General features: G+C 45.4%; 1 protein-coding gene across 1 annotated transcript in view; it reads right to left on the bottom strand.

Annotated features, from left to right (window-relative positions):
- Nucleotides 1-125: 125 nt before the first annotated feature.
- TRPC4AP (transient receptor potential cation channel subfamily C member 4 associated protein) overlaps nt 126-23577 on the bottom strand; it is an 80337-nt gene continuing 56885 nt past the window's right edge. Inside the window, exons 12-19 of the mRNA XM_077832515.1 lie at nt 19631-19732; nt 17516-17599; nt 17112-17202; nt 16462-16602; nt 15804-15912; nt 15268-15380; nt 14828-15034; nt 126-3290 (exon numbers count right to left, since the gene is read on the bottom strand). Of these exons, the coding sequence (XP_077688641.1) occupies nt 3153-3290; nt 14828-15034; nt 15268-15380; nt 15804-15912; nt 16462-16602; nt 17112-17202; nt 17516-17599; nt 19631-19732 (985 nt within the window). The 3' untranslated portion in view covers nt 126-3152. The remainder of the gene's footprint in view (nt 3291-14827; nt 15035-15267; nt 15381-15803; nt 15913-16461; nt 16603-17111; nt 17203-17515; nt 17600-19630; nt 19733-23577) is intronic.

Raw genomic sequence — 23577 nt, 5'->3', positions numbered from 1 at the left:
AGCCCATAGGCATTTGGAGAGAACTGCAACATAAAAGGGAGCGCTGCACTCAAGCAGGGATGAGGCATAGATCCTATCGCCACAGTAGGCAAGACCCCTATAAAGAAAGACGTCTCTCCACACACTTCTTTTAAAATAGAGTTCTTTAATAGTTTCCATTTAATACGCTTGTTTGCAGTTAGTAAATTGGCAATAATCTGGGCAGCAAAGACCTCAGCAATGCATTTGGGATAGTGCAGAATTCCAGGAACATTAACCAGCTGGGATCCCACCGCCGCCCCCAACAGTCCATCACTTGAGCTGCTGAAAACCACACTAATGACAGCAGAGCAGCAGCGAGGTCCATCTGGTCCATCACATTAACATTCCTGCCCTTGCACCATTCCTCTGAGACATCTTCATTGACAAGAGGTTGCTACCACAGTAAGAATGAAGGACCGAGCCACCGCTGGCCACTTGCAGGGTAGGTTTATATGAGCGGCTAATGTGAACGAAGAGTTCCATGGAAGCCAAGAGAGCGTGAGTGTGAGCTTTAACCTCAACCTATTTAGTGCCTGAAAACAAAGCTAAAAAATTGTTAGAAACGTTCAGTTTATGAAGGATCCTCTGTCCCTTCACATAAGTCGGACAGAACCTTCCTTCCAGGGAGGCCAGATCAGCTCCTTCGTGGGAGGAGAAATTGCTTCCTGTGCACCTGTCCGAACCAAGCCAGTTCAATCAGAACCACGTGATGAAAGAGCCCTGGCTTCCAAGATCAGTCCCTGGAGCTGCTAAAATACATGAAGAGGGGGATGTCTAAAACAAGGGCAAACACAGCTTGGCCCCTACCTGTAAATTCCAGAAATACATAGATCAAGTTAAGAATAAAATATATTCTCTGCAGATTTATAGCATCAATCTTTGGATGCAACAATTAGCTAGATTAGGGAAAAGGCATTCTTGTAACTTAAAAGCCTTTTCATTTGAAGCATTTATTTTAAGTGTACATCTATTACAGTTAAGAATAAGCAAAGATTCACCAAACCCACAAATATCCCAAGAAAAAAAACAAAAAATAAAAGGACAGATGGAAAAGAAATTTGCTCCTGCGGGAAAGCTGATGGAGAGTTGCAGCTGTCATGGCAAAAGGTTCTCCCAATGGGTCGCCTCGTTTTGGAGGAATGGCATCTGCTGGAGCTGTGTGTTTAAAAAAAAATCTCCCTAGGGGAAGGAAATCCCTCGGGGGAAGACATTAATAGCTCCTTATAAACTCGGTTAAAGCTCCAGTTGGATGCACTGGCTCAGCAGTTTTGGAACTTGTTTGCCCCTTGCTCCTCACTCTGTTTTACCAGTCAGTCTGAATGTGAACTGCCCAGGGCGGACACTGAAGTGTGGATTAAGACTAGCCTGGGCATTGCAACATTCACTCAGTTCTAACAGCGTAGCCATTTCAAAGGCGACTCCAATTACAAACAGGTCAACGCTCTTCAGAATCAAGTTTTTCAGATGGTACAATCTAATGTCAGGGGGTAAACATCCGCCCTGCACATTCAACCCCTGCTTCAGGGATCCAAAGATTTGTATTCCCTTTGCTGGCAAAGGTCCTACACATTTAGACAACCATTGTGTGTCTGTGCCCAGACTGGCTACACAGTAGTTGCTCTCCCTTCCTCCTGGCTGCAGATAAAGTCTTGGGGGAGGTGGTACTGGTCACAGAAGGGGAGGATGCTGCAGGTCAGAGATACTCTCACTTGCACTCACTGCAATATGTTTGAAGGATGTTTCCCATTAACTGTCTGAGCTACCAAATATTAGTGTAAACTTAAAACCTAAATAATTAAAATTCACAGGTAAAGTTTGGGGGAAGAATAGGAAAATGGGTCTCAACGTAAGCCACAGAGGCATGAGATTTGCTTTAAATGCAGTGGCTCAACGATGCTTCGGCACTGCACTGACTTATTTCATTCCAAGAAATCTCGGGCCACATCCAGCATCCGGCCTTTGAACAACGTGGTCTGATGCTGTTGATTAGGAATCGCAAGCTCAGGCAAAGTTAAGCGAAGCAGTCAGATTTTTGCCAAACTTGTTTTTTTAAAACATACTTTACAAAATTATTTTGATCAAAGGTCTTTTATTCCCAGCATCTAGCACTGTTACTCTGATTAAAACAACAACTCTAGGAAAAACCTGACATCTCCAAGTCAATATTGCACTTCGAAATTAATGTTGGTATGTTGATTTAAGGTATTGAAGACTGCAAGCTTAAACTCCGGTGTTAGGTTTCCAGGCACAGCTGGTTAGCACTCGCCGTGTTCAAGAGCGGAGAACCTTGCAGCAAAAGCAGTGCTCCTGAAGGCAATTTTAAAACCAGATTAGTAACCCAAGAAGGGACAAGCCACAAGTTTAAAAATCAGTACATTTTAATCTATTAATGCCTGGTCAAGTCTAGGCCCCGGACTGCAATTTCCCCCTCACTGAAAGGTTGCTGCTCTCTGCAGCACTGAACAACACCTTCCGACAGGAAGGAGCCACTGGGCAGAGCAGGAGCAGAGGTTACCTCCTAATGGAGCAGCACAGACAGATGTGGGCTAAACAGATTTATCACCAAACAATCCAAAAGTGGATGGTAAAAAGGTGAACAGAGCTACAGCATCCACAAATTCAAAACCACACACAGTCTAACCCACCCTCATCCCCACACCCCGACACACCCAACCCTGAAAAGATTGCTTGCTCCTAGTAGATGTGTGGGGGGCATCTGCATGCGTTTGGCCTGTCTGACCTTGGTTTGGATAGCCTGGGGCCTTTGCTGTGCTTTTTAACGTGCTAATTCGGGTGACCACAAGGAGAAGCCACAACTAATGTGGAGTATCCTTGTCTAGCCACACTGCACTGGGGGTGCCAGAAAAAAGGCTAGTTTTTGCAGGGGATTATTTTTATCCCCAAACAACTGGAAGCTCCGTCCCTGAATGTCACCCAGATAGCTTACGAAGTCCTGTCCTTCAGAGATCAGAGGTGGGGGAAGAGTCTTTAACAAAGCAGTAAGATCCATGGTTCCAAGCCTAAACACACACACATACACACACGCGCGCGCAACACGCAACGTATCCCTGAAAATCCACCATCTGCCAGATACCCTCCAAGCGCTGTCCATTTGAAGCCAGTCTGACGAATCACTCCTCAGTAAAATCTCTGTCAATGTCCATATACGCTTCGTCAATATAGCTAACTATGGCACAGGGTGATGTCTGGTCGGGACTAAGCAGTATAGATACAGTCTCTTTCCAGTAGGTAAAACTAATACATGAACTCTGTGGAGAGAGAGAGAGAGAAAGTCTAATTAGGTGACAGGCTGCAAATAACCCTGAAGTTCATTAGCATGAACCTGAGTTGCCCCCAAAATATGAGCTACGAACATGAACCAGATCTCCCTCCTCCTGTGCACTAAGCAGAGAGAAACCTGAAAGCCATCTTACACTTGGGTCTGATTTGCTCATCAGGCCAACATCGGAACCGTCAGTTTACCATTAACCCTGCTTGGCTTTAGGAAAGCTACCCCACACAATGGAAACGTATCCCGCACAAACCAGATGATGTGCGTATGTACGGAAGCCAGCCTGCACCAATGAGTCTCTGTAAAATAGATTAATATTGGAAGCAGTTCCTTTTTTATAGCACCCCAAACCACAGGGCTCTTCCTTTCTTCTTGTCCCACAGCTGAGAGGATATTTATAAACAGAACCAACTTCTCCTCCTCCAGCCAGACAATGGTAGAGGTGATCCAGCCAAGGAAAGGGGAGAGGTGCAACAGTCCCACTAGCTCTGCACTGAGAGATGGATGGCAAGGGGAGCCAACTCCACTGCCACAGACCTACTGCAGGAGGAGGCATTAAGGTGCGGAGTAGGGATCCCTACAGAGCGTGCTCTCAATGGAGAGACCCACTGAGATGAACCTACCCTACTAAACTCTAGCAGGCCAGCAGTGCACCTTCTAGTCCAGGTGTAGGTGGGCAGGCTGAAAAAACATAGGGCCAGAGTGAGCCCAGCGGCTAGCTCCGGGTGTGCAGGACTGGCAGTGGGCGTCATGGGGCGAAGATGAATTGGACAGGACAGAGGGGTTACCGCCTAAGTGAGAGGTCTCCATGCGACAGGCTGTAGAGCTGCATGCAATGCATGGAACCTGCTGTCACAGAACAAGGTGACAGGACTCTTCCAGGCTGCAGGAGCAGCCGACATATGGCCCCAGCACTCTAAGGTCCCAAGCATGGTCCTGTCTCCTAGGTCCTGTTCGCTCACAATGGGGTAGCAGGCACCTGCCCCTGCTGTGGCTCAGCTCCACTCCCACTCCCTGGCAGGTCCGCAGCAGGGTAGGTGGGCATGAGGCAGAGGTGTAAGAGGGTGCTCCAACTCGGCCCACACAGGAAAGCCACGCAGGACTGGGTGCAGGGAGGTGATGGCACCGTCCCCTCATGCAGAGAGCAAGCCAGGGGAGGGCACGGGGGGGGCACTGCTTCTGCCAAGGACGTGACGATTATGCAGCCATGCGCACAGTGGAGCACATGGCTTCCCTTACACAGCAAACAGGACCAATCCTAAGAACTCCATTTTTGTTCACATGCCTGGTCTCCGGCAATGAGCAGGCGCCACTGTGGTATCTGAGCCAGGAAGCTTGTAGCTGGCTACCCTGTGGTGATAACCAGTTATATGGTTCAAGCCCAGGCCCAAGTGGAGCTGAGACAAAGTCACCCTCTAGCTGAACAGCTGCGTATGCAAAGTGCAGGCACTGGCTTAGGTGCACGTTTTCATTAACGTCAGAGAACGGTCAGTTCCTTCACACGGCAGACCAGGCGCCAAGAGAGCAACACAGCGGTTATGGCAGACAATACCGTTCTCTCATGTAGACGGCTCTCAGCTGGTGCCTACATGAGAGGGACCAGGCATGCCAGCAGGTCAGTTTCAAGAGACAGGATGGACTGACAGCCACGTGCCACGCTGAAGCGGAACACAACAACGGCAGAGCGCGATTTGCTATGGCAGTTTCAGAGAGGTGCTAGCATCTCTAGCAAGAGAATGAGGCGCACAATGAGAAGCCGTCATTGGGTATTAACTGCACAAACAGATAAGACAATGCAGTGCCTGTGCATTGCAAAGAGCTCCCTTGTGCACCCAGTAATCTACAGGCTCGAAGATTGGTTTTCGCTTGTCACTCAAGTCCAACAAGGAATGCCAAGCAGAAGAAAAGATCAGAAACTTCTCAAAGAAATCACAAGTCTGCACTTTGCATGCAGCATAAACTCCGCTCCTGCCCATCGCCGCATCCTTCCACTGACTCTCCCGCTTTCATTTTGTGGAGCTCAAGTGCCTCACCATCCCAGGCCCTTCTAGCTATGCCCCTCCCAGCCCAGGCACATGGCTTTAGTGGTCTCCCGTAAGGAACACAGGCTATTACACAAGCTTGCTAGCCTGCTCCTAGGATAACAGCTGTTTGGGAGGGGACTTGGGAATGGAGTTAATGTACAGAAACCAACCCTGATGGATTTTGTAGGGAAACCAACACAGCAGCATGTTGCAGGCTGCTGACCCAGATTCTTTCTGGCTCCTTGCACCCATCCCTGGCACTTCAGTGGCTAGATGCAACAGCCAACTCACTACTATAAAAATAATTAAGAAATAAGTGTCCTTTACCTATGCAAACATTCATTAACATGGATTATATGTAAATATTATACCATCAATACTGGAAGTGAATTATATATATTAACACAAACCATGGGAAAAGAACATAAAGACTGCTAGATCAAGCACTCAGGTTTGGAAGGGTTCCCTGGGTAACCCTAATTCAGCCCCCTCATGCATGTGTGTTAGGACACAGATGAGGTGGGGGAGGGGATCTCTTATTGGACCAGGTTCTGGTGGTGAGAGAGAGAAGCCTTCGAGCTACACAGAGCTCTTCCTCAAGGCTGGGAAAAGCACACGGGGTACGTCTACACTAGAAGCACTGCACTTCTGGTACAGATGCGCTAAGCTGATGCTCTGAGTTGTCAGCTTCATGACTCTACCTCCCGCGAGTGACAGCAGCCATGTCGGCGGGAGCAGCTCTCCTGCCGACACAGGGCTGCCTACACTTAGGTCAGTGTAATTTACGTTGCTCAGGGTGTGGATTATTCACACCCCTGCATGACGCAAGTCAAACGGAAGGAAATTCTAGCGTAAACAAAGTCCCAGCTAAATACAAGATTAAATGGATCGTTTAGCAGAAGTAGTTAGCATATACTCAAAGGGACCATTCAAGGTGATACAGACTAATTGCGTTTTTACTCACAGGACCCCATTCAGTGCACAGGAGGGACAGTGCGCACTGAATGAAGTGATTCCATCTTTTGATTTCTCATTGTTTGAGGTGGGGCCCAGGCCTTACTGGGCACTATTCAAGCCCTGCTCGTAAGACAGAATTATTAATTTCCTCGTGGGCTTTCTTAGGGCACTCATCACTCTAGTACTGAGTGCCTCAAACAGTTTATTTTCATAAAACACTCATCTGAGAGGGTGGTATTATCATACAGAAAATAAATATCCCATTTTACAGAGGGGGAAGAGAGACCGAGATTAAGGTCAAAATTCTCCACGAATTGTGGATGACCAATTTGAGACACGGAGGACCTGACTTTTCAGAGTGCTCAGCGTTGTACAGCACTTAACGTCGTCAGGCTCCCAGCGACACAGCGGCAAGTGCCCAGGACTTCTGCAAATCGGGCACCAGCATTTCAAGTTGAGCACCCAGAAAATGACCCCCCCCGTGACAGGTTTGATTTAAGTGACTTGCCCAGCACCACATAGGAACTCAATGGCAGAGGCAGAGAGAATATAATTCCCACTGCTTTAACCATGAGATTGGCCTTGCTCTTCCTGCAATGCCCAGTCTCATTCACTACACACATTCTCTGACCCAAGGGCCTCTCGGTGCCAAGTGGCAGGGGCCACAGGGGTGCATAAGGCTTACAGAGATCCCCTGGGTCTGGTACTTACATACAAGTTTAACAAAAAGGGCCATGTATGGTTTGTGCTGAAAGCCTGTCACAGCGATCATCTTAAATCGCTGCAAAGTGTACGTGTATGTATTATATAGAAAATTATGTTCTTAAAGCCGGGCAGTTACTGGCAGCTCACCCAGAGGTAACATGCCTTAAGACAGGTTCCACCAGACAGGAGACACTTATCTCCCTGGCTGACCATTGTGCATTGTGTGTCTTCCAATGGGAGTCTATTTGCACACTGAGTCAGGTGCTAAGAAGAGAGAGCTGAGATGTGGGGAGAAGAAATTAACAGGGGCAGTTGGGAATGATGATACTGTTTTCAGTTGGCTCAGTATACCTAGGGGTGCAGAAAGATGCCCTGGCACCCTTTATCAGGGGAGGCAAGCTGCCAGCAGGGGGAGATTTATGAAAGGAGGGTCTCAGCCATCCAGGTTGAAAAAGCTGCGTGAAGGACTTTAGGTAAGCAGGATCTTATTAGACAAGAGGCATCTTCTCGGTCAGGTTTAGGCTCTAGAATGTGTTATTTACTGTATATGTAACTCTGATGCCAACGTTTCTGTTTGCTATACTTTGACTCCCTGTTCTTTATTAAACAAACAGATTTGTTTATAAAGAAAGCAAGCATCAGTGCTCCATGTGAAGCGGCGCTGTGTCCTAAGGAGTAACCAGTAAGCCGGGGTGTACTGTTCCTTTGGGAACAGCGGGTCTGGTAATTCTGTGAGCGTCCAGTGGAGCGAGGGCTGGACATCCCATGGGACACTTGGAATACTCCCAAGTTGGAGCAGGCCTGTTGCTTACCTGCACAGGGACAGCAAAGCCTGCCTAGGCGGAGAGGGGAGTGCTTGTGTTGCCTGTGGCTGGTGGAGACAGGGGGCTGACCGTTGGCAGGCACAGGCTAAGTCCTCAGGCTAAGGGCAGGTGGCAGCAAGGTGCCTCACAGCCCTGGGCACCCCCAGCATGCATCCCACCTTCCCAGGTCTGCAACAAATGAAGCAGGATCCCACAGACAACAGCCTCTTTCACTACACAACCCTGACTCATCCCCAGAGCAGGTCCTGCCTCTGTGCTGAAGGAGGTGGGTCCAGTGGGGGAAAGTAGTACGTGATCATGTACCGAAGAGTATCAAGGAAGAGATGGCCAGCCCTCTGTGGAGATAGAGGTGGTTAGGGACTATTTAGAAAAGCTGGACGTGCACAAGTCCATGGGGCCGGACGAGTTGCATCCGAGAGTGCTGAAGGAATTGGCGGCTGGGATTGCAGAGCCATTGGCCATTATCTTTGAAAACTCGTGGCGAACCGGGGAAGTCCCGGATGACTGGAAAAAGGCTAATGTAGTGCCAATCTTTAAAAAAGGGAAGAAGGAGGATCCTGGGAACTACAGGCCAGTCAGCCTCACCTCAGTCCCTGGAAAAATCATGGAGCAGGTCCTCAAAGAATCAATCTTGAAGTACTTGCATGAGAGGAAAGTGATCAGGAACAGCCAGCATGGATTCACCAAGGGAAGGTCATGCCTGACTAATCTAATCGCCTTTTATCATGAGATTACTGGTTCTGTGGATGAAGGGAAAGCAGTGGATGTATTGTTTCTTGACTTTAGCAAAGCTTTTGACACGGTCTCCCACAGTATTCTTGTCAGCAAGTTAAGGAAGTATGGGCTGGATGAATGCACTATAGGGTGGGTAGAAAGCTGGCTAGATTGTCGGGCTCAACGGGTAGTGATCAATGGCTCCATGTCTAGTTGGCAGCCGGTGTCAAGTGGAGTGCCCCAGGGGTCGGTCCTGGGGCCGGTTTTGTTCAATATCTTCATAAATGATCTGGAGGATGGTGTGGATTGCACTCTCAGCAAATTTGCGGACGATACTAAACTGGGAGGAGTGGTAGATACGCTGGAGGGGAGGGATAGGATACAGAAGGACCTAGACAAATTGGAGGATTGGGCCAAAAGAAATCTGATGAGGTTCAATAAGGATAAGTGCAGGGTCCTGCACTTAGGACGGAAGAATCCAATGCACCGCTACAGACTAGGGACCGAATGGCTAGGCAGCAGTTCTGCGGAAAAGGACCTAGGGGTGACAGTGGACGAGAAGCTGGATATGAGTCAGCAGTGTGCCCTTGTTGCCAAGAAGGCCAATGGCATTTTGGGATGTATACGTAGGGGCATAGCGAGCAGATCGAGGGACGTGATCGTCCCCCTCTATTCGACATTGGTGAGGCCTCATCTGGAGTACTGTGTCCAGTTTTGGGCCCCACACTACAAGAAGGATGTGGATAAATTGGAGAGAGTCCAGCGAAGGGCAACAAAAATGATTAGGGGTCTAGAACACATGACTTATGAGGAGAGGCTGAGGGAGCTGGGATTGTTTAGCCTGCAGAAGAGAAGAATGAGGGGGGATTTGATAGCTGCTTTCAACTACCTGAAAGGGGATTCCAAAGAGGATGGCTCTAGACTGTTCTCAATGGTAGCAGATGACAGAACGAGGAGTAATGGCCTCAAGTTGCAGTGGGGGAGGTTTAGATTGGATATTAGGAAAAACTTTTTCACTAAGAGGGTGGTGAAACACTGGAATGCGTTGCCTAGGGAGGTGGTGGAATCTCCTTCCTTGGAAGTTTTTAAGGTCAGGCTTGACAAAGCCCTGGCTGGGATGATTTAACTGGGAATTGGTCCTGCTTCGAGCAGGGGGTTGGACTAGATGACCTTCAGGGGTCCCTTCCAACCCTGATATTCTATGATTCTATGATTCAATGCATATGCACAAGAGGGCCATGTAAAGGTTGGACCGACAACCTTCATCCTGGCTTTTCCCATCTTCTGAGCGCTTGACTTCGCAACTTCATTTTTAAGCTTTTATGTGGATAATTTCCTACCTTTTTTTTTTTAATTAAAGAACGAAAACCAAAAACCAAATTTCATGATGTGTCATCAGCCTGACAGCCCCAGAGTTCAGCAGCCGGGCTGGAGCCTTTAGATTCCCACCCAGAGTAACTGGGAGCAGGAGTAGTTTGTGGACCAGCACTTGGTGGATGGGACAGCAGAGGGATGGAGAGAGACTTGGGAACCTTGGGTTCCAATCTAGGTGGTGGAGGGAAGTGTGCTCTAGAATATCCCTTCTGTCCCAGTCCTGTCTCTTCCTCCACCCCGGCTCCTTGTAGCAAGCCAGTTCCAGTCTCAACTCCTTAGGCTTCTCAGGCCTGTTCCCAGTCTCCTTGCTGAGCCAGTCCTAGCTTCAACCCTCTATTCTTCTCCATCCCAGTGTCCTCATCCCCTTGTCCCCAGCCAGTCCCAGTTCCCTGTACCCTGGCTCCCCATCCAATCTGTCTCCCTCCACATACTCTGCTTCCAGTTGTGCCCCCAACCCACATTTCCCCATCCCCACCTCCCTCATCCAATTTCAGTCTTCTCACACACCCTCCTTGTTCCAGTCTCTGCCCATCTCATCTGTCTCTCTTTCCCCTACTCGTACACATGGCTTCACATCTGATCAGTCTCCTTCCCCAGGCTCAGAGACCCAGACACCCCCCAGCTCCCTTCCCTCGTCCCCACCAGCCTCCAATACCAATTTTCACCTCCCCACTTAGACTTCTTGCCGCCATCTATTTCCACCCACTCCCACCTGTCCAGCAAGGTCCTCTGCACTCTCAGGGCAGAGGAGGCTGCCTGATAACTGCCTGGGCACAGCGGGGGCGGGGAGGGTGGTCATTGAGAGCACCTGAGAGGAAAGGCTTCCTCCTTGCTCTCAGTTCAGATGCCTGGAATTGGCAGGGCCCACAGAAGCCAGGAACTGCAAATGCAGGGGAAGTCCTGCTGAGCCCAAGGCTCAGGCATGCCCACTGTGGATGGACTCTTGAAGGATTATAGCTGTTAAAATCTATAGTCTCTACTGAGCGTGTGTGAACGGATTTTTTTTTTCCAAAAACACATAACCAGATTTTGGTGCATTTTCACAGGAATGGCAAAAGGCACATCCCTGACACAAAGACCAGCCAACTGCCAAACCTCAAGTCCCTGCTCTAAAGCACAGGTGCCCTAAGCTTTTGAGAGAAAAGGTCACCGGAACTTTAACACAAGGAAAAAAAATTCCCCTAGGCTCATTCTCAGAAATGTCTAAACCTTTCTGGCTGAAGTTCTCCCCCCCAAATAATCAGCCTGAGACAGACCCCTGGCATGGAAAATTTCAGCCCAAACAGTTAAAAGTCTGGCAAAAAAAAGTTATGAGTCACTGAAAAAAGGGTCGTACAATAGGAAGTGTTGAGCAACGTGCCATCATGCTGCCAATAACACTAGCTGACATCCAGGATAGATGCCGTTTACATTTGTATCTCATATGAACAAGCAACCCAAATGGTCAGGTCCATATCTATTTATAGCCTGCCACTCCTAATCGGTTTCTCATTCACTTGCAGGAAGCGTGGATGCCGGGTTAGATACTACCGAGAATGTTTGCTTGTTCAGTTTCCCATTGGATTTTTTACTTCCTTTTCATGGAGATTAGGGCTGTTGATTAATTGCAGTTAACTCACGCAATTAACTTAAAAATAAAAATCGCAATTTAAAAAATTAATCTCGATTCATCGCAGTTTTAATCGCACTGTTAAACTATAGAATACCAATTGAAATTAAATATTTTGGAAGTTTTTCTACATTTTCATATATAATGTATTCTGTGTTGTAATTGAAATCAAAGTTTAAAAAAATTTTAAAAAAATAAATTACAAATATTTGCACTGTAAAAATGAAAAGAAATAGTATTTTTCAATTCCCCTCATACAAGTACAAGTAGAAAGATTGCCCTATTTTGTCATGAAAGTGCAACTTACAAATTTTTTTTGGTTACATAACTGCACTGAAAACCAAAACATAAAACTTCACAGCCTATGAGTCCACTCAGTCCTACTTCTTGTTCAGCCAATCACTCAGACAAACAAGTTTGTTTACATTTACAGGAGATAATGCTGCCCTCTTCTTATTTACAATGTCACCAGAAAGTGAGGACAGGCATTTGCATGGTACTTTTGTAGCTGGCATTGCGAAGTATTTATGTGCCAGATATGCAAAGCATTAGTATGCCCCTTCATGCTTCGGCCACCATTCCAGAGGACATGCTTCTATGCTGGGGTCTCAAACATGCGGCCCGCGGGGTTATTTCCTGCGGGCTGCCAAGCTCCCCTCCCCCCTGCTCCCCTTCTCCCCAGTGCGCTGCATCCTGCTCCTCTGCCTACCTCCAGGCACTTCCCGTCACCAAACAGCTGTTTGGCAGCACTTAGCGCTTTCCAGGAGGAAGGGGGGAGGAGCGGGGAGCTGCGTGCTCAGGGGAGGAGGCAGGGCAGGGCCAGGGATTTGGGGAAGGGGTTGGAATAGGGGCAGGGAGGGAGTGGAGTTGGGGTGGGGACTTTGGGGAAGGGGGTGGAATGGGGGCAGGGCAGGGGGTGGGAACAGGCGGGGCGGGGCCTCATGGAAGGGGTGGAGTGGGGGCAGGGCAGGGGGTGTCAGTGATGCAGCCCCCAGGCCAAATGTACTAGTCCTCATGTGGCCCTCCTGGTGATTCGAGTTTGAGATCCCTGTTCTATGCTGATGATGCTTGTCACAAAAAAAAATGAGTTAATTAAATTTGTGACTGAACTCCATAGGGGAGAATTGTACGTCTCCTGCTCTGTGTTTTACCTGCATTCTGCAATTTATTTCATGTTATGGCCGTCTCGGATGATGGCCCAGCACATGTTGTTCGTTTTAAGAACACTTTCACTGCAGATCTGACAAAAACGCAAAGAAGGTACCAATGTGAGATTTCTAAAGACAGCTACAACACTCGACCCAAGGTTTAAGAATCTGAAGTACCTTCCAAAATCCGAGAGAGATGAGGTGTGGAGCATGCTTTCAGATGTCTTAAAAGAGTAATAGTCGGATGCGGAAATTACAGAACCCGAACCACCAAAAAAGAAAGTCAGCCTTCTGCTGGTGGCATCTGACTCATAACGAAAATGAACATGCATTAGTCTGCACTACTTTGGATTGTTATTGAGCAGAACCCATCATCAGCATGGACGCACGTCCTCTGGAATGGTGGTTGAAGCATGAAAGGACATATGAATCTTTAGCACATCTGGCAGATGAATATCTTGTGAGGCCGGCTAAAACAGTGCCATGTGAACGCCTGTTCTCACTTTCAGGTAATGTTGTGAACAAGAAGCAGGCAGCATTGTCTCCTGAAAATGTAAACTGGTTTTTCTGAGTGATTGGCTGAACAAGAAGTAGGTCTGAGTGGACTTGTCAGGCTCAGAAACTTTACATTGTACAAAAAAACCCTGCATTCAAAAATAAAACATAGTTCTACATTTGTAAGTTCAACTTTCATGATAAAGAGATTGCACTACAGTACTTATTAGGTGAATTGAAAAATACTATTTCTTTTGTTTTTTTACAGTGCAAATACTTGTAAGAAATAAATCTAAAGCGAGCACTACATTTTGTATTCTGTGTTGTAATAGAAATCAACATATTTGAAAATGCATAAAACGTCCAAAAATATTTAAATAAATGGTATTCTATTACAGTTTAACAGTGTGATTAATCGCGATTCATTTTTTTAATAGTTTGAAAGCCCTAATGGAGATATATCTATGGGTCTTGGGTTGGGTCAAAGCTGATAGACAAATGCTGAATTTTAGATGTGTTTTGAACACTCCTCCTACCTCTCTATTTTAGAGGACTTTAGCTTGAGTACATGCTTTAAAAGAATCATTTACACATAGTGCTTAGGAAGAATATAAATGACATAGATGGCATGGAGGTTGAGAAGTGAGCTGTCGTACAAAGGGGCGGGGAAGCTAACATGAGACAAATGGAAAAACTGAGGACAAGGAAAATTAAGGCTTAATTTAATATTAGACTAAATATCAGGAAGACTTTGGACACCTAAAGTGGTTGAACCTACCCGGCATTTGATCCAATTAAGACAGGATTTTCTGTAAGTAAAGCTATTGAGATGGGGCTATTCCCTTCATACTGTCCAAGCTACCAATGACTACTGCCACCAAGGTGCACAGGACAATTCAGCTGTTTCTCCAGCCAGGGTACGTTACCTGGTACAGATACAAAGGGGCAAGGAAGAGTTCCATTTAGACTGTTAACGGATCAGGACTTATAAGCCACCGAAGATGAGCATCATTTCCTTTTAGTGTTAGAATTACACGGGTTAATATTCTAACACTGAGATATTGACAAGTTAGAGGGATTTAAGAGAACAGCACCATCAACAGATTAACGAGCAGGAAGGGCTGTGTTAGAGTGAAAGCTTAAGACCTGTATTTGAATCGCTTGGGTATCTGTGGGGGAAGCATGACCATGTGGGACAGACAGGTGCATTAGCATAAGTTAGGGAAAAGCTGGGCTGAATAGCATGAAAAGCTTCCGGATATTGAAATCTATGAAAATGGCATAATAGCTCCTCATACACACTCCTTGGGGAGGGGTAAGTGGTAGAAGCCCATTGCTTGGGACACTTATGGCACAGCTCTGGAACAGTACACTTTCTAGGGAACAATTCTGCACTGCCTCCTCAGGAACCTGGCCAGAGTGCCTCAGAGGTCTTTGCCACCTCTGATCTGATGAGAGGATTGAACAGATCCAAGCCCTACAGTTGCCTCACGCTCTTCTGATCATGTGCACCCTGGCACTGGATTGCTAAGACACTATAAAAGCACTTTAGGAAGTTCCATTTCCTTATTTCCCTCAAAACTTCTCATTTCTCCATTTGTGCAGGCTGGGCCACTAAGACTACCATGGTTCTCCCCTAGGGCAGTAGGAGATCGAACACATACATTTTCTAAGCAGGTGCTGTCCTTGTCCTTGTTGAGGTAATGCTGTTGCCAGAATCGCAGGAGACTATGAAAGTTGTTCAGGATGAACCCTGGATATTTTTCCGTGTATTCCATCTCTTGCAGTGTGTGCAGGTAGAAGGGTAGCTTGTCTTTCCTTCGGGCCAGCATTAAGATAACTAAGCTTGTGTTCAAACAACTGACATTTTCCTAAAATAAAGGAGACATGGTAAATCAAGTTACAGAAAAATGCAGAGATCAAGTATTCCATGAAATGAACACACAGAATTCATTTAGGGTCCAAACCTATCCAAGAGAAATGCTTCTAATGCCTACTGCACAGTAAAAAAAAAAAGCATGTCTCGAAAAGAAGTCAGACCCCCAAACCCATTAATACACGTAATGAAGATTACGGTGATCATATTTTAACGTCAGCTCTTTACCTGTGTGAGTGTCTGTACGTGAATAATATTAATGAGGCGGAAAAGGAAGGACATTCTCATGGACATCTGAGACATGTATGATAATAGGCGGCACTCGGACAAGACTTCTGCAACTATAGGGAAGAAAACCAGATTATTAGGTTTGCAGAGTTTAGATACAAAAGAATGAAACTGTCATTCTTAAAAACTGGATGTAAGGGGAAGACAGTCATTCTTGAACCTAATGCAAGACTAGCCGTTGTATTCAGAGCTGCAGACAGGTTGTGCTTCTCTCCGAACAGAGACAAGGGAGACTTCTGGTTGAAAAAGATGGCTGTCCTGAGGACGGATTGTCTTCAGCCACAATGTTCTTTTACTGCCGGGTGGTCTGCAACAGAAGGCCATCCCAGCTGACAACGTGGGCAGCACAGGAAAAAGAACTGGTGCTCACACCCAGTAAGCACATGGGCCAAGTCATGCATCTGAGAGACACACTCCTGCTAAGGATTTTAAAGCCTGATCACAATCTCTCAAAGAAATGCCAAGTCTTCCTTTACCTTTAATATCAGACTGGTTCTCAAATCGGTCCAGGGACAATGTAATGCAGCGAACCAACATGTTTGAGTCAACCAGTGAACTGTTGATCTGATTCAAAAAGATCTGAAACTAAAGACAGACATTTTAGTGCTATGTTTGCAAAAGCTATATACTCTATACTGATAGGCACTTGTGGAGCAGAGTTTCATACACTTTGAGAGCATTGTATGTGGTTAACAAGCTGGATATTACCCACAGCGTGAACAGTAATTAGGATTAGCTGCCCACTGCAAGTAGGTCTGCAGACAAGGCCCTGAGACGAGTACAATTATGTGACCACAGAAATGGCCTTTGGAAAAGTTACTGCATAAGTGTGCTCAAGAATTTGAGCTTTTGTTTTAAAGGACTAAATCTCTAGCCACATTGCTAGATGTGATGCCAGGTCACATCCTGAACAGGTGTTGTGCATCCAAGTCTGTAGACTACCTAAAACAGTAGCTCAGAAGTACAGATGCCCTGTTCATTTCAGAGGTAACTATGAGCCCTCAACCCCCGAATTATAAATTGCTTCTGCTCCTGCCCAGAAAAAGGAAAGGGGCAAATTAACCCATATACATCACAGCACAACACCTGGTATTTGGCACAGAGCAGGGTGGCTGTTTTTTTGAAGAGATTTACCTTCTCATCTGTGTTGATATATTTGTTGAACCTCTTGAAAGCATCAATGTTGAATTTCATCAGTTCTCCCAGCAGATCGAAGTAACTCTGAAGAACATCCCGTGATTTGCACTCACTGTCAACAATGCAGTAGAGAATTTGCTGGCAAGAAAGGAAAGTGTGTGACCACCACATTTTAGCTTAAGTCACCAGAAAATTCAGATTCAAATGCTTGTGATCCAATTACTGCTTCAAAAAGTTTATCCAGATTTCATTCTTTTTAGAGTAGGTAAATCAGGTGACTTTTTCCATAGCACCCACAAGTGGAGTATTGAAGATAGATATAAATCACTTAGCATCTGGATACTGTAAGTAACTGTACCAGTTCCCAGAGTTAGATTGAACCAAACCTAGCAACTATAATCATGTACATTTCAGGTTCCTATAAATCACAGATTTACCGATCACCCCCTTAAAAGTTCATCTTGATGTTGAAACCAGAGCTACACCTCTCAAAAGGTCTTGCATTAGGTATAAGATCTGCCTATTGCTGCAGTGAATTCTAGCACTTGTTTTTTAAGCTTCCTGGATTTTCTTAAAAATTAAGCCCACCAGTTCATGCTAAGTTTGTTACAGTGTATTTGTGCCAGAGCAGTTATCTAGGTTATTACCTCCAAGAGTCCTCTCTTTAGCAGGAACATCTGGTCTGCATAAGAAGTGGCACCTCGTAGAAAACTCTCAACTGCCCTTGCTTGCCAAAACCTGAGACAAATATAAATTCAACTACTAATTCAACAAGGCTATAACTCATTGGGAAAAGTTACTTTACTACATACACCTCAGACTAAACTGAGTTTCCCTGTCCATTTAGTATCAACGTGAAAGTGAAGAGATGTAAAGAGATTCCATAGAATAGTAACTCTATTCCACTCACACTACCAGAGAAACCAAATCAGAATATTTTAAGTCTTCTCATGATGGATAATAAAATACTTCAGCTGCCATGAACTCTGAAGACTAGCAAGTCTTCCCACCCCACCAAAAAACAACATATACCAGTGTAAATGGAACTCACCTGAAAGAGGACTCAGCTGGTTCCTTCTTCATGACCTGTAGTAGCCTGGTTAACAAACCTCTTTTGCCATCGCAGACTAGACTTCTAAAGCATGTGGGGAAAAAAATTACAAATGTGCGTGGAAGGATGGCAAAAGCAGGTCACTACAGAGCGTACTTCTGGAGATCAAGCTAGATACTACTCACAAAGCTGAATATGAAGAGTCCAGTATTACACAGCAACATCAAGCATGAGCATTTCACATTGCCCACAAGAACTGATGACCACGTAGCTCTGATGCTGCAGTCTGCAAGAGCCGCAGCATAACTGGCTTTCAAGGAAGTTTCAAACAGCATTTTTGTTGAAACGTTACCAAATAGGAAAGAAACAGGAGCATTGTGACCAGAGGGAGCAGCAGGCCTGACAGCTCTGAGAATGGAGGGGCTGGGTCTCACTGCACATTTGTGGAAGGGAGAGTTTGGTTCAGCAAGCACAACATTTTGGTATCGAAATTCAGACCAAGGCAGCGGCCCAAATGAGTTAACAGTCTCCACAGGGAAAACCCATCAAACTGAAGCACACAAACATGAACAGCACCTTGACAGAAATGGCAGATGTATTTATGCAGGAGACCTATGCAGACATACTGCCAGAAAAATCATGTTATTCGGAAAGGGCGTGGCACCTGAAAACAAAGGCAGGAAATGGAATGGTTCTGTCCATGTGCTTAGACCATAAGCCAACCTCCAGGCGTAAGGCAAGATAGTTTAGGGTGGGGATTCACTTTTCTACTGTTCACAAAGATAGGCTGCTCAGTTGGTCCATGCTGGTCACTGCTTGTGTACTGGCCAGCTGAGGTGCTGGATGCAGCCTGGAGTCTGCAGAACAGAGCTTTTCACAAAGGAGGGCACTGATTGCGGGATAGCTGGCTCCCCTTACTAGTGCCATCAGAAAATAGGGAAGGTTGCTCTGCAGATTACGCAGGATGGAAGAGGTTACCTGTGGCCTCACCCCTCCTCCTTCTAGCACACGTACAACACAGGGCAGTGTTTTCCTCTGAATGGCTGAAGCAGGGCCAGAATGGCAGCAGTGCTCAGGAAGAGAGGATTTGGTCAACACCGGTGGTGGTTTCTCACCAACAAGGCAGATTAACGAGGAAGCTGGCAACATTTAAGAATTGGGAAATCCCATTGTGTGCCAGAGATTCCTTTTCAAAGCCAATGGCACCTTCCCACTCACACCAGCTTCCTGGTCTGAAACATTAGCTGTAGGGTTTAGTGACTCAAATACGTTTGTTGGCTTTCTCTTCCGAGCCCTGCAGAGGGAGTGAGCTGGATTCTTTTGTGGAGTACATGAAGAGAACTGTTTACCAAGCACTTGTCTTCAGAAGTCATACTGATGTAACTAGATCAATATCACAGAACACCTTTGCAGGGCCACTCAAATGGGTTTACATGTGTTGTGTCAATTTAGCTTAATTTGGTTATTAGCCCTCTTAAATCGAACCCCTTTTGCAGGTATTCTCATCTGTTTCACTAAACTGATTTAGAAACCAGTTTAGTTAAATTGGTGTAATGTGTGTGCGTAGGCCAGGCCTAAATCGCAACTGCAAAATATTACTGGTGGCTATTCATGAGCTAGAAAGATTCCATCTTGATTTACAACACGCAGTTTGTGAGGCTGGCAGTTAGAAAAGCATATAACAGAGATCATGGACACAAAACGTCAAACTCCATAATGCCATTGTCACAGCCTCTTTTTAGAGTATAAAGTGCATTTTAAGATGTCAGCTAGTCCTTACCATGAAAATAGGGGTAGCTATTTCTTCCTTTGAAAGATCTGGCTCTCCACCTGGCAGTGCAATGGCCTTATAGAGCAACACTATTTGATACTGATGTGGCAATTTCACCTAGCTTCTTTCACATGTGATATATGGAAAATGCATCTCTTTGCATGTCCACAATTTCCTAGTGGTTTTGCTAATGTAACTTATTGTTGAAGTTGAAGGAAGGAGGCTTCATGAAGGATTTCAAACAGAGCAAATAATAAAAAAATCTAGTGTAAGCACTTACCAAACTTTCAGAGTTTAAGAAAGCTTGAAATAGCAGGCTACAAAACCTATAGCTTCCTCCCTACCTGTCTGTGTTGACGACTGCATCTACTTCAGGGATGTTGGCTTTGAGGGAGATTGCACTCAGTTCATTAAGTTCTTGGCTGTTTAGCAGAAGATACTTGTTCCTGAACAAAAATCATTGAGAGAGAAAAGGGAAAATGAGGCCGGGCACATCCATTTGTCTCCTTAATTCATGACGTAGGTAAATGTTGCTAGTTATAGACACTGCAGCTGCAACCAGCAACTCCAAGCCGAACAAGACAGTGTGGCTAAGTTATTTGTGAAACTGGAAAGATGGGAACAGACCTTTATTTGTGCAGCCCACTACTGGGCTGTCGCCCTGCCTAAGAGTGCATGCTATCACATTGCCAGTCCTCCTGAAATTCAGTCCCTGTCGCTAATAGTTAAAAAAGCAGTGCCAGGCTTCTTACACTTGTCTTTTTTATTATACCATAACCATCCAAAAGCAAATTAGAGAAAAAAGACACAATACAAGGATAGCCTTTCAGCTCTTACAAAATAGAGGTATTTCATCTCCTATAATAGCTTCCAACAGATTAAATAGCAAGGATATTAACTTTCAAAAATATAAATGGTAGCTTAACAGATTTCAGAAAATTCAGACAGCACAGCCTTCCAAGAATCCCTCAAAGAGTCTCTATGCTGCCTATCACTACCTGCCCAATAATATGAAGATTAACTAGTAACATTAATTTGTATAAAGCACTCAACTTTTCCAGTACTTGATTACAATTTACTTGACTATGCTCCCACCCTACTCCTGGAAAGCACCAAAACACATCAGGAAACAAACTAGAAAAACAGGGATGGGTATAGCAATGTAAAGAACTCACACAATAAAATATTTAGCCAAGTAACTACGTAAAAGAGAAAGTGTTTTTCCAATGTCATTCAAATAAATCTGAATTGCCCATTCCCCATTTTCGAGAACGCAAAAATCATTTATATACTCTATTCTACAATATTCATTGTGAAAGAATTTTTTTTAAAGAAATGCATTACAAGAACTATTCTTTCAAATGCAACACACTCACTTTTGCTGTAAATCATAATTTTAGTCTGTTTTAGTTGCAAGTGGCCAACAATGATTTTTTAACTATAAACATAATCCTGATAATGAAGGCCAGGAGGCTATCTAGCTATTTTCTAGCCACCAGTTAGTCAAGGTGACTTCCAAGACTACAAAAGGCTTCCTTTCACTGGCTATAGTAATGATTGAGATCTCTCTCCAAGTATTGTTTAGCATCTGCCAGCAATTCTCCCCTACTTTAAGATGCTGGACCAAGACAAAATATAAATTGTTCCTCAGATGCCTTATTACTTTTAACACCTAACCCTGCTGATTAGCATCAGCTGGAGTTGCCACATGGTATCTCTGTTTCCTTCCAGGTCAACAGGTTTCTGCAACGGAATTCTAACATCTCTCACTATTAAAAAAAGGAATTCTCTGAATCCTTAGCCAGTAACTCAGGGATTTAGCTGAGTCTTCTCTCCCTGTACCAGCTGAGTTCAAGCACTCTTCAGTCTCTTGCTTTCATCAGGTTTTCAGGTAACTCAAGTTTATCAGTCATTTTACATGCCTTAACAGAGATTTTACTTTACTATTAATTTTAATAATCCACTTTCTTAAGCATGTCTGTTTTAGATTCCACACTTTCCATTCAGTTTCAGTGGATTCCAATGTTCATGATCTAAAGATGTTCAACTTTTAGATGTTTAACTTTATAATTTTTGTTTCAACCATGCTTGAGGTTTTTATAGTGATCGCTTTAATACAGACAGCATCTGAGGAGACTTACTGTACCATCTGGGAGTTGTTGCTGGGCTAATAGTGGCTGCAGAGGGAAAGTTTTTGATGGGCTGAGATACAGATCTAGGTCCCAGCTTTCATGGCGTGAGATCTCTCAAGGTAAATGTGACACTTTTACAGCATAAGAATTGGTGTAAGAGCATTATTTACTGTCTAGTCCAGAAACTTCTGAGAGTGCAAGAGAACAGCATCTGGGTGCCCTCCATCTACCCCATTTTGACCTTTCGAGATGAGATGCATGTTTTCTCATTCTGAGCAACGTGTGCATGCTCTTAGGATAGTTTTGGTATTTTCTATCCTTGCAATTTTTCCCCTGAAACATTACAAACCAGTCAGAATCCAGTGCTATAGGTGTAATTTAGATTTCTCCTTGAAATGGGAATTACCTGCACTATCTGTGTCTAGAAGTGAACATTTTATTTATCCTTGTCAGAAAGCACTTCCGCATTAGTTCTTATTAGAGCTCTACACCAGGCAGCACTTCCTTTCCCAGTCCCTATTTTCAGGAAATTACCAATTACAGATGGACATTTTTCATGCAGGGGGATGTTTGCTGAAAAGGTGTAAGAATGTAATTAACAAATTATCAGATAAAGGCAAGCGTAACAGAACACTTCTTAATTTGCCCCACTACGTGCATCCGACGAAGTGGGTATTCACCCACAAAAGCTTATGCTCCAATACGTCTGTTAGTCTATAACAGGGGTCGGCGACCTTTTAGAAGTGGTGTGCCAAGTCTTCATTTATTCACTTTAAGGTCTCGCGTGCCAATAATACATTTTAACGTTTTTTAGAAGGTCTCTCTCTATAAGTCTATAGATTATATAACTGAACTATTGTCGTATGTAAACAAGGTTTTCAAAATGTTTAAGAAGCTTCATTTAAAATTAAATTAAAATGCTGATCTTATGTTGCCGGCCCGCTTAGCCCATTGCTGGCCTGGGGTTCTGTTCACCGAGGCTGGCAGTGGGCTGAGCGGGGCCTGAGGCCGGGACCCCAGTTGGCAAGGGACTGGCAGCCAGAACCCCAGACTGGCAGTGGGCTAAGTGGCTCAGCCCGCTGCCGCTCGGCCCCAAGTCCTGGCCCTGTCCACATACAGTAGGTACCTACCTTCTCCCTGGTTCTAGCCATTCTCTTCCTCTCTCTGCACTGCGATGAGGGTGGGAGTGCACTGAGTGCAGGGCTGGGGGTGAAGGAGCAGGCTGGGGGTTGGAGTGCAGGGTCTGGCCAGGAGCTAGAATGAGGGAAGGGGCAGGAGGTTTGGGTGTGGAGCGCTTACCTGGGCAGCTCCCATTTGGTGCGAGGGGTGCGCGTGTGTTATGTGCGTGTGTGTTCAGGAACTTCCATTTGGTGATCAGGGTGGGATGGGGATGTGGCGGGTGCAAGAGTCAGGGCATGGCGTATGGGGGTCTGGGGGTGTGTGGGCTGGGGTCATGGGGGTGCTCCCCCATACATCTACACTGCAATTAAAAACCCGCAGCTGTCCATGCCAGCTGATTTGGGTTCATGGGCTGGTGTAATTGCAGTGTTGATATTCAGGTTCTGGCTGCAGCCCGGGCTCTAGTACCCTTTGAGGAGGAGGGTCCCAGAGCTCAGGCTCCAACCCGAGCCTGAATGTCCACACAGCAATTAAATAGCCCCTTAGCCCAAGGCCCGCAAGCCTGAGTCAGCTGGCACGGGCCAATCACGTTGTCTAATTGCAGTGTAGACATACTCTTAGAAAGACACTCAACTTTTGACATCCAATAAGCAAGTACTAGTATATTGAGACCACCTTCATCTACCTTTTGAAAGGAAAAACTGCATACACAGCACCTGAGATAGAACTGTTCATTATGTACCCTCCTGAAAACACTATCAATTTAAGCTACAGGAAGAAATTTAGGATGATTAAATACAATTCCCCAAGCCTGAGTTTTATCAGGACTAAATCCTCACTTGTGAAGAGTTCCATGGGATCCTTAATGATCACAAGTTGCCTAGCAAAATCAAGGTCTATCTAAAAAGACCTGCAGCAAAACCCTTGTGCCACACTACTGCACTGGCTTACTACTCACTCTGAGGGAGGAGAGCCACCTACTACTCATGAAACCTACTTTCACACTATTTCTCATTTACTAAAAAGCCTTTTTATATCAG

The sequence above is a fragment of the Eretmochelys imbricata genome, chromosome 13 (assembly GCF_965152235.1).
Source record: "Eretmochelys imbricata isolate rEreImb1 chromosome 13, rEreImb1.hap1, whole genome shotgun sequence".
In the NCBI taxonomy this organism is placed as follows: Eukaryota; Metazoa; Chordata; order Testudines; family Cheloniidae; genus Eretmochelys; species Eretmochelys imbricata.
This window is presented reverse-complemented; position numbering and strand designations above follow the sequence as displayed.